The sequence below is a fragment of the Prionailurus viverrinus genome, chromosome A3, assembly GCF_022837055.1.
Source record: "Prionailurus viverrinus isolate Anna chromosome A3, UM_Priviv_1.0, whole genome shotgun sequence".
Taxonomy (NCBI): Eukaryota; Metazoa; Chordata; class Mammalia; order Carnivora; family Felidae; genus Prionailurus; species Prionailurus viverrinus.
In genome coordinates, this window is record NC_062563.1 from 61,247,847 (window position 1) to 61,259,147 (window position 11,301).

The following is an 11,301-nucleotide window of genomic DNA, read 5'->3' on the forward strand; positions in this document are numbered from 1 at the left end:
ACTCCGGAGCCCCTGACTGAGCAAAGGCTGCAAAGCCAGGGCCAGTTTTCTTGAGAAACTGTTGTCAGGTTATGGCAGCTGTGAGTCATTCTTTTCCGTCACCACAGCTGGGATTCAACCGGTTCAGCAGGATCATTTTCTCAAGCTGGTTTGTGGAAATTGGCCTTAGTGAAATGTACCCAAACCCCCACCTTCAGGGGTACATTCTATTTTAGACTGGTTGATAAGTACTATCATTCAGAACTAGTAAGCATAATAAACATTAGTGTTCTTAGTCTCTAAAGTTTAGATTTTAGTAGTTAACATTGCAGTTGTGAAGGCAAGCAAAGAGGATAGAATGTTCTATGTAAGTATCATTCATTGTTGTCATTGTCTTCCTTATGATAGTGTGCCTAATGACAGGGTTTTTGAGGCACTGTTTACCCCTAAAGAAAATCCTGCTAAATTGAAGAGATTTTATGTTTTTAACAGTTTGGATATCAAATTTCATTACAAATTGTGTAAATCAAATTTCATTATAAGTATATGTAAAGCACTTGGTTGATCTACTAAATATATATAATAGACTAAATTAATCATGGTGTTTTATTATTTGGTTATAGTACTACTTTACATATAATACCTTAAAGTACTTTAAAAATAGATAATATAGATAGATAATAGATAATATTATCCCATCTAAACATAGGGAAACTGAGACAGAGGTTTAACTAATTGGATGGGACTGACACAGCTTAAGCTTTTCAAGTAGGCTATTTTCATATTTATTACATTTAAAATTGGCATATTTTAGGTGAACTAATATATCCATAAAATCACAGTTTGGCTTGGTTCCAGCTGAGAAGCCATTGCCAATATGGTTTAATGCACTCTAGAAGTCCTTGCCGTATTTTAAGCTTAATCAGCTGTCACTCCTATGTTTTTTTACACAGGGCCATCCAGAGTAGAGATGTGGCCCAGTTCAGAAATGTTGTAACACAATTGGAAGCTGATTTAGACATTACCAAACGACAACTAGGGACAGAGCGCTTTGAAAGGTAAGTTTGTCTCTCTGCAGTGTTCAGTCTGGAAGGCACTTTTTAAGATAACAACACATTTTGATAATTTCATGATGGTTAGCTTTTAAAGTGTGAACTGAACTACAGTTTTATGACACTATTAATAACATCTGGATATAAAGTTTAAAAGCCCCTTATTTTGCTTTAGGGAGAGGGCCGTGCAGGAACTTCGCCGCCAGAATTACTCAAGTAATGCTTATCATTTGAATACTACCATGAAGCCAAATACAAAATGTCATTCACCAGAACGTGCTCACCATCGATCTCCTGACCGAGGCCTAGATCGATCGTTAGAAGAGTAAGTAATTTAAAGATCCTTTCTTTGGGTACCATATACCAATACTTGAGGGAGTAAGGAAGCTCAAAAACAATCTATCATTAATAGTGCTATTTAAATACAATTACATAGGTAATATAGACATAATATATATACATAATAATATACATAGGTATATATACATAAAAATATTTTGATAACTTTATGTAAATTTGCTAAAATGAAAGATCTCCACTCTATCTAATGTTGACATAAATTATATTTTTAAATCTGATTTTCTTTTTGTTCTAAAACAAATTTTTTCATATACTTTCATTAATAAAATATTGGTTAATATAGCACCATAAAATATTTATGCTTTAGGAAAGTAGTTTATTTTTCAGAAGAGAATATTTTAGATATATTCCTATAAGTCACAAATTTTGTAAAAACATTTGTATTTTGATATAAATTCAAACTTATAAGAAGTTATAAAAAGAAAATAATGCAGAGAACAGCTATATACCTTTTACCCATACTCGTTAAAATTTTACCCCTTTTACTTTCGATGTGTTTGAGGCAACACATTTGCTGTCTCACGTACTCACACTCTTGCATATATTCCTTCTCTCTCCATATATGCACACACACACACACACAGTCACACACACACATGTTTTAAAAACATAAGCAATCTCTCCAGTTCCAAACCATCCTCTCAGGTGTTTTCCTTCCCTTTTTCCATTTTGTACATGTATGTCCTTTCCTCTATAGTAAGGACCCTGGCTCAACATCAACATGTTTACTCAACAATATGCACATACTCATTTGCTCAATCCCAGAATGCATCTAAAATAGTTTCAAAATTTCTTCACCTGTGTCCCTACAACAAACAGACCAACTTAAAAGTTCAGGATCCATTTGTAATTCCTGTCTTCATACACTACTTTGCACAAATCTTAAGAGTATATAGTCAAATACTGAGTTGATAAATTACTTGGATTAACCTTTTCCCCCCTCTTTTCCTGTGATTATAGTATACAGTTGAAATAACATTAGGTTCATTTATTTCACTTGGCTTTCGTTTTTTCATTTTTCCCCTTCCTAGTTTTTTCCTTGATTTAATTTTATGTTTGAATATGTAGACTAACAAGCTTTTAAAAGTCAAAACTCTGCAAATTCTGTATGCCTTCCATCCCATGTCCCCCATATTCCTTTATGGTCTTATGATAATGACATTCAGGTATATTTTTATTTTTATTTTCATATGCAAAAGGTAGCATATTATATATGCTTCTTCACACTTTGCTTTTCTCTCTTTTAGAAGTCACTCCATATTAGTTCATAGTGATTTTCCTCATTCTTTTCTATAGCTGCATAGTATTCCTTTGTATGGATATACCATAATTATGCAAACCTTCTACATTTGGACATTTAGGTGGTTTTCAGCAATTTGAAATTACAAATAAAGCTGTAATGAATAATCTTATCCAAATGTATTTTCGTAATTGTGGAGGCGTATCTTCAGGATAAAATCCTAGAATCAGGATTTCTGGGTCAAGGGGTAAATGTGTTATGTATATAGTTTTCTTAAATAGTGCCAAATTCTCCTATATAGGGGTTGTACCATTTTTCACTCCCACTAGATATGGGTGAGAGTGCCTGTTTCCCCACAGCCTCACCAGCAGAGTATACTGTCAAGTTCTTGAATTTATACCAGTATGGTGGGTAAGAAATGGTACTTAAGTGTAGTTTTAATTTGCATTTTTCTTTTTATGAGTGAATTTGAATATCTTTTCATATGTTTAAGGGCTGTTTTAATATCTCTTATTTTTGAATTATCTATTCCATTGCCCATTTTTCTACTGGAATTTTTTTGTTAAAAATTTTTTTATAAATGTGAGAAATTAGCTCTTTATCAATGATAAATGTTGCAAATATTTTCTTCTACTTTGCCCTTTTTCTTTTGATTTTGCATATACTATTTTTCCCATGGAAAAATGTTTATTTTTATGTAATCAAATTTTTAAATGTATTTTAATGCATCCATATTTCTGTTTATAGTTAGAAAAATCTTTCCTTATACTCAGATAGATATTAGATAATAGACGAAATAATGTTTTACATATATATATATATATATATATATATATATATATATGGTTTTACTTTTTACATTTAGATTTATGATCCTTTTAGAGCCTTTTTTTTTTTTTACAAGGTATGAAGAATGGATCTAATTTTACCTTTTTCCAAATGACCAACCAGTAGTCCTAAGAAAAGATTTTGCTCCAGTGGTTCAAGTTTCTTTTTAGACTTTCTCTTTTATTCCTTTGGGTCTATTTATGTTCCAGTCCCACACTACTTTAATTATAGAGCCTTTGTAATATTTTTAGTTTTGGGGGGGCTAGTCTGATGGTTTGCTAGTAAACTGACTCTCCAAGGAAGGCGAGGGAGAAGCCCTGACTTGTAGCATTTGACAGTTTTAGTAGTGTAAATATGCCCACTGTGGGGGCATTCTTTCTTTTATTGAAGTGCAGTTGACATACAATGTTATAGTAGTGTCAGGTGTACAACATAGTGATTACACAATTCTATATGTTGCACAGTTTCAAGCAACCAAGCTGGTTTAACCACGAGCTCACAAAATTCCTGAATATTTACAATCAACTACGAGCCAGCTCCAGCATACCAAAGGGCTAATGCTTGTAAGAGCTCTTCCTTTTAAGTGTTGACCTATATTTTCTTGTGAGTTTATTTTCCATATGAAATTTGGGGTCAATTTGTCTAGTTCCATTAAAAAAAAAACCTTGGGATTTTTATTAGAATCACATTAAACTTATAAATTAACATGTGGAGAAATGACATCTCAATAATGTTGAGATGTCCTAACCAAGAAGAGATATGTCTTTCCATTTGTTCAAACTCACTTTGTGTCATTCAAGAATGACTTGTAGTTTTCTTTATACAGGTTTTTAACACTTCTTGTTAAGTTTATTCCTAATTATTTTATCTTTAGATTTTTCCCTCATTCATTATATCTTCAAATATGCTGTTTTTACATGTAAATTTATCATGTTGCCTTGCTAAATTTTTTTATTGTTTCATTAAGTTTTGTCATTGATTTTTTAGAAAATTCCAAGTATATTATCATGTCATCTGCAAAAAGAGATCATTTTGTTTCTTCTTCTATTTTTATCTCTTGAATTGTATTCTCCAGTTCATTGCATTACCTAGTATCTTCAGAATAGTGATAAATGGTAGTGAAGAAAATGGGCATCTTTGTTTTGATTCTGACCTTAAGTGGGAATACCTCTAGGGTTTGTCAAATAAGTATAAGATGCTGGCTTTAAGATTGAGATGTAAATGTTTTATAATATCCACTCATTTTTATCTTCTCAAGATTATTTTAATTAGGAATGGGTGTTTTTTCAGCATCTATGGAGATATGGTTTTTCTCTTTAGAACTATTAATATGAGAATTATATTAAAATATTTTCAAATATTGAACCATCTTTGAATTTGTGGTATAAACCCTGCTTTGTTTTAGTGTATTCTTAATGTTCACTAATATTTTATTTTAGATTTGTGTATTAATATTTATAAACAACATTGGTCTGAATTTTTTTCTTTGCCCTATCTTACCAAGTTTAGATATCAACGTTATCTTTGCTTCAGAAAAGGAATTGGAGAGTTTTTCATTTACTATGCCTTGAAACAATTTATATAGTTTGTGATTATCTGATCTCTAAGGATTTGGTTCTTTCTGTTTTGTGGGGTATATACTTCCTTGATAAATTTTTTTTTTTTTTTTTTTTTTTTTAACGTTTTTTTATTTTTGAGACAGAGAGAGACAGAGCATGAATGGGGGAGGGACAGAGAGAGAGGGAGACACAGAATCGGAAGCAGGCTCCAGGCTCTGAGCCATCAGCCCAGAGCCCGATGCGGGGCTCGAACTCACAGACCGAGAGATCGTGACCTGAGCTGAAGTCGGACGCTTAACCGACTGAGCCACCCAGGTGCCCCGATAAATTTTGTTTTTTGTTTTTTGTTTTTCGAACTTGTTTTAAACTTTCCCTATATTCTGTTTATCTAAAAATTACCCATTTCCTTTCAGTTTTTTAATTTATTGCACAGAAGGAACCAATGCTATATCTTATGAATTTAAAAATTTTCTCTGTATCAATAGTTATATGCCATTGTCATTTCTTAATTGTGTATGTGTGCTTCCCTCTCCTATTTCTTGGTTACTTTAGCCAGTGTTTTGTTTACTTTGTTCATTGCTTCAAAGAACCAGCATTTTGACTTACTGATTTATTTTTCTTTATCTTATTAATTTATGGTTTTGCTTATATTATTTTCTTCCTGTGCTTTTTATTTACTTTGTTGGATTTTTTCCTTAGTATTTTTAAGTTAGGAACTCATTTATTGCCATTCTTTCATTCTTATTGATGTAAATATTTAGGGCTATGAATTTTCCGGTGACCATTGCTTTAAATATATCCCATAGATTCTGATATGTAATATTTCATTACCATTATTTTTCAGAAATTCTCTAATTTCTATTTGTATTTTCACTTTTATCCAAAAGTTATTTGACGGAAAATCTTTAACCTTCCAATAAGAAGGGCTTTTTGCGTTTGTGTTTCATTTTTTAATTTCTGGTGTTATTTTGTGATTAGAGTATTTTCTATAATATTTCTATTTTGTGTAACTACTGAGACTTTCTTTAAAAATTTTTTTAAAATATTTATTTTTGAGAGAGACACAAAGTGTGAGTGAGGAAGGGGCAGAGACAGAGGGAGACAGAATCCCAAGCAGGCTTCAGGCTCTGAGCTGTCAGCACAGAGCCCAACACAGGGCCCGAACTTACCAACCGTGAGATCATAACCTCAGCCGAAGTCAGATGCTCAACTGACTGAGCCCCCCAGGCACCCCTATTGATATTTTCTTTGTACTTTACTACATGATAAATTTTTGTGGGTAGCTCATGTGCACTTGAAAAGATATATTCTTTCTTATCAAGGTATATATTTCTGGTATATATATATATATATATATATATATATATATATATGTGTATATATATATATATATATATTTAAAAGATTTACCTTTTTTATTTTATTAGTTCTTTTGTTTTACTAAAAATCTTCAATTATTATTATATTTTTATTTCTTTTTGTATCTCCTATAAATTTGGTTTTATGTAGGTGGTGTACCGCTTTATTTGTTGCATAGATATTATGAACATTATGTGTGTGCACTAATATCCTCATTGTGGGATGTGGATTTTATGAAGTGTACTTTTAAAAGTGTACTTTTAATTTTTTGGAGGTGGGAGGGGCTCGGTGTCTACCTTGTCTGGTATTAAGAGTTACAAGTACTTATTGTCTCCATCTGCCTGGCAAACCTTTGTCCATCTCTTTATTTTTAGCTTTTCTGAATCACTGCATTTTAGGTACCTCTCATGTTTATAGCATGGATTTAAGTTTTGCTTTATGGGCTATTTTGAAATAATGGATGAGTTAAACTTTTCACATTATTAATATGATTGAAATTTGGTATCAACTCTGTCATGTTATCTTATGATAACTTTATCATGTGACATTTATTGTATTTTTCAATTTGACTTTTCTTCTTTACTTTTTATAATTTCTTTTAATATTTAAGACGTTTGTACTTTATTATAGTAGTCTCCTTTCTATTAATAATTTTAATAGTGCCCTTAATTCCCTTTTTTCTTATTTAAGCTTTGCTGGTAGTTTGAATGATATACTTTGACTACCACCTATTATCTAGACAATAGTCAATGTACTTCATTTACTTTCCCTAACCACTGATCTCTCTCCTATCCCTATAGTTTTGCCTTTTCAGTGTTATCATATAAATAAAATCATGTATGTAGCTTCCAATGGCTTTTACTCAGAATCATATATTAGAGATTTATCCAGATTATTGTGTGGATCAGATGTTGTCGTATGTTCCTTTTAACTGCTGAGTTGTATTTCCTTGTATGTTTATGTCACAGTTTTGTTTGCTTTGTTACACTATTTTGAAATGACTACAGTCTCACACATAGTTGCAAAAATAGTACAGATAATCCTTCTTCCCAGCATCCCTAATGGCAATATTTTACAAACCAGGAAATTGATATTGGTACAATATAATTAATTAGTCCATAGGCCTTTTAGATTTCATTCATTTTTACATGCACTCATATGTATGTGTGTGCACGGTTTTTTTACACACCATACATATACCACAATTACAAGCAACATACTGTACTATATTCTCTATCAGCACCAAGGAACTTGCTCCCTTATTATACCTTTTTATGGTCACAAGCCTCCCCTTCTCCGCCCTGACAAACACTAATTTGTTTTCTCTATCTTTAATTCTGTCATTTTGATAATGTTATATAAATGGAATTACACACAGTATGTAACTTTTTGAGATTGGATTTTTTCATTTAGCACAATGCCCATGAGATCGATCCAAGTTGTTGTATTTATCAATAGTTCATTTCTTTTTATCGTTGAATATTATTCCGTGATAGCGATGTACCACAGTTTGTGAAAGCTGAATGAAAAAAATACATTGTATATGTTTTCCTTCACAGACGCTGGGGAAAAAAACCTTAAGAATTGCCAAAGTAATGTTACAATACATTTTTTATACATGGGTGAAATCATTGAGTTAAAAATATTAATCTGCATAAATTTTTTCTCTTTCATAGGAATCTTTGCTATAGAGATTTCTGACATGCGAAAAGATTCTTCACATCCTTGGGAAAGGTCAAAGTTACAAACGTTTTTTTTTTGCTATATGATTGCATTTATCTTTTGAATGCTTGACAATGTTAAATGTATTTATTAACTTTGTGCCTCTGAATCTGTGTTCTCATGTGCCATATGGCAGTGGTCCAAAATGATATATAGAAACAAAAATGCATATGGCTCTTTCTATCCATGCAATAGTAGTGAGTGTAAAATCTGCTTACTTCACTATTGAACACTGTTATGTTAACTATCCGGAGTAAATAAAGAAGCTTACAAAAAGAGGGAAAAGTGTTTTTACAAAACTGATTTCCTTTCCTTTCTTGATATCTCAAATAATTGGTTGGTTAAATTTTTTCTTTGTGATTTATGCTTTCATGGCTGGTGAAGTTGTGCCAAAATAGGCACAGTTTACCAATACTGGCCTGGGACCCAATATTCCATTTTGGAACCAACCTGACATAAATTCCAGGCCATAATCTGATTTCAAAGCAGCAGATAGTAGGAGTGTGTCAGAGTTTTAAAATCCATAGTATTGTACCACTAATTAACATACATTTTCTGCAATTGTGTTTATCTCTACTATTTTTAGAAAGGTAGGTGATGCTATATTTGTCAAGAATGTAAGATTTTTTAAAAATGTGTGTTTTAATAAGTTTTCTTTAAAACATTAAAGTACTGCAATCAACTTAATTGCCATTTTATTTATTTTTTTATTTTTTGCCTATGGCAGGTGTCTATAATGTACAGTAATAAGTTTAATGATATTTTCCTATTTCTCCTAAAATCTCCTAAATCTCATCTTTTCTCTCCATAGGCTTTGGCTTAATGTTGATATTAAAGCCTGGACAGTACTGTATTTTACGTTTGATATAAGCTATTTGTATTCTTGCCATTTTAATAAAAAAAACCCTAAGTCCTATCATTAATAATAGTCTTATGAAGTAGACAATTTCTCATTTTATATAGCAACTATGCAGTATCACTGCAGTAGGATAGTGTCCTGATTTAGGTCTTGTCTAATAATTAGCAGTGATATTTTACTATAAATTCATGCTACATATTCATTTTAGTTTGATTTTTGAAAAATTTGAGGTTTATTCATCTAGTTCAAGACAATCATTATAGATTGGTTTTACAAATTGAATAATTTAAAATAAGATGCCCTTTTGGGGAGCGTGGGTGGCTTAGTCAGTTAAGCATCCCGCTCTCAACTTAAGCCGGGGTCATGATCTCACAGTTCATGGGCTTGAGCCCCACATCGGGTTCTTCTCTGGCAGTGCAGAGACTGCTTGGGATTCTCTCTCTCTCTCGCTCTCACTCTCTCTCTGCCTATCCCCCTCTCAAGTGTTCTGTCACTCTCTCAAAATAAATAAACTTAAAAAAAATAAGATGCCCTTTTATAAACATTTTAGAGAATAATACATAAAAAGTTGTTCTTGCTAATATTAATATGCTGATAAATGTAAAAATTAATGTTTACCAGGTGATGCAATGACCTAAGCACTAGGTTACCGCAACATTAATTTTATGTACCTTCTAGAAAAGCTGACAAGGAGCTGAGTGTCGCCTGTCATTTGCACTTAATATATGTTGTATGTGGAGGGCAGTATGTGGGGAGGGGAACATGAGAGAGTAGGAATGAAGTATGAGAGAAAATATTTTCATACTTGATTAGAAGTATACTGTAGTTGACTTGTCCCATTAATTACAGAATATTTAAAGGAAAATTATATAGTGAATATAATGGGGTAAACGTTATCCAAAGTTTGGGAAACAGCAACTATATTCTTTGTTAAAACTCAAAGAAAGGATTTTTTCTTATGGTAATATTTTAAGAACACATATCATTTTAAATGAGATTCAAACCACTTGAGATAAGTACATAACAGCCAGTTGATATGGTAGAGACTGTCTAAAGCAATAAAATACACAATGCAAAAACTATACAGACATATTCTTTTCTTGATGATAAAGAAATCTGAAAAAGAGCTCTCAGCTTTGAAATGTCACTTTCAATACAAAACATCCGCTCTTGCTGAAGTAAGGGTGTTTTGAAAGAAGATTGTTAACACTTTGAGTTAAATATCTCATAGGTGCTGGGTCTTAATGCCCCTAAACTAAGTTCCAGCAATGTCTCCCCCTTGCATTCTCTGCCCTTGTTTCCCCTGGTAGAGTGTCACCAGGTACCATGTCAGATTCCTGAGCCCTGAGCCCACATGCCACCTCAGGTCAGTCCCTTCTGCTCTCATTCCACATTCACTCAACTTAAATATTAATTGCTACTACACAATACTGCTGAAAGAAATTAAAGAAGACATAAATAAGTGAAAAGACATCTCATAATCATAGATTAGAAGGCTTAATATTGTTAAGATGGCAATATTCTCCCAAACCATCTTCAGATTAAACATAATTCTTATCAAAATACCAATGGAGGGGTTTTTTTTGCAGAAATGGAAAAGCCAATCCTAAAATTTATATGGAATTGCAAGGGACTCAGAATAGCCTAAACAATCTTGAAACAGAAGAACAAAGTTGGAGGATACACATTTTCTGGTTACAAAAAGTTACTACAAAGCTGCAGTAGTCAAAATAGTGTAGTACCAGCATAAGGATAGACATATGGATGAATGGAATAGAATTGAAAGTCCAGAAATAAACCCATACATTGATGTTTGACGAAGGTGCCAAGACCATTCAATGGAGAAAGAACAGTCTCTTCAGTAGTGATGTTGGGACAACTGGATAACCACAGGCAAAAGAATGAAGTTAGACCCTTACACACCACATGCAAAAATCAACTCAAAATGGATTATATATCTAAATACAAGTGCTAAAACTATAAAACTCTTTGAGGAAAACATAGAGGCAAATCTTCACAAACTTGGATTTTGCAATGGTTTTTTACATATGACTTAAATGACAAGCAACAACATGAATAGATAAATTAGACTTCATCAGAATTAAAAATATTTGTGCATCAAAAGACACTATCAAGAAAGTGAAAGAGCGCACCTGGGTGGCTCAGTAGGTTAAGCATCCGACTTTGGCTCAGGTCATGATCTCACTGTGTGTATTCAAGTCCCGTGTCAGGCTCTGTGTTGACAACTCAGAGCTTGGAGCCTGCTTCAGATTCTGTGTCTCCCTCTCTCTCTGCCCCTCCCTGGCTAGTGCTCTCTCTCTCTCTTTCTCTCTCTCTCTGTCT

At 32.6% G+C, this 11,301-nt stretch overlaps 1 protein-coding gene across 5 annotated transcripts in view; it reads left to right on the forward strand.

Annotated features, from left to right (window-relative positions):
- TSGA10 (testis specific 10) overlaps positions 1–8,707 on the forward strand; it is a 165,257-nt gene extending 156,550 nt beyond the window's left edge. For all 5 annotated transcript variants that reach the window (XM_047852597.1, XM_047852596.1, XM_047852595.1 and 2 more), the window contains 3 exons: positions 933–1,037; positions 1,207–1,356; positions 8,054–8,707. In XM_047852597.1, the coding sequence (XP_047708553.1) occupies positions 933–1,037; positions 1,207–1,356; positions 8,054–8,078 (280 nt within the window). In that variant the 3' untranslated portion in view covers positions 8,079–8,707. The remainder of the gene's footprint in view (positions 1–932; positions 1,038–1,206; positions 1,357–8,053) is intronic.
- Positions 8,708–11,301: the final 2,594 nt, after the last annotated feature.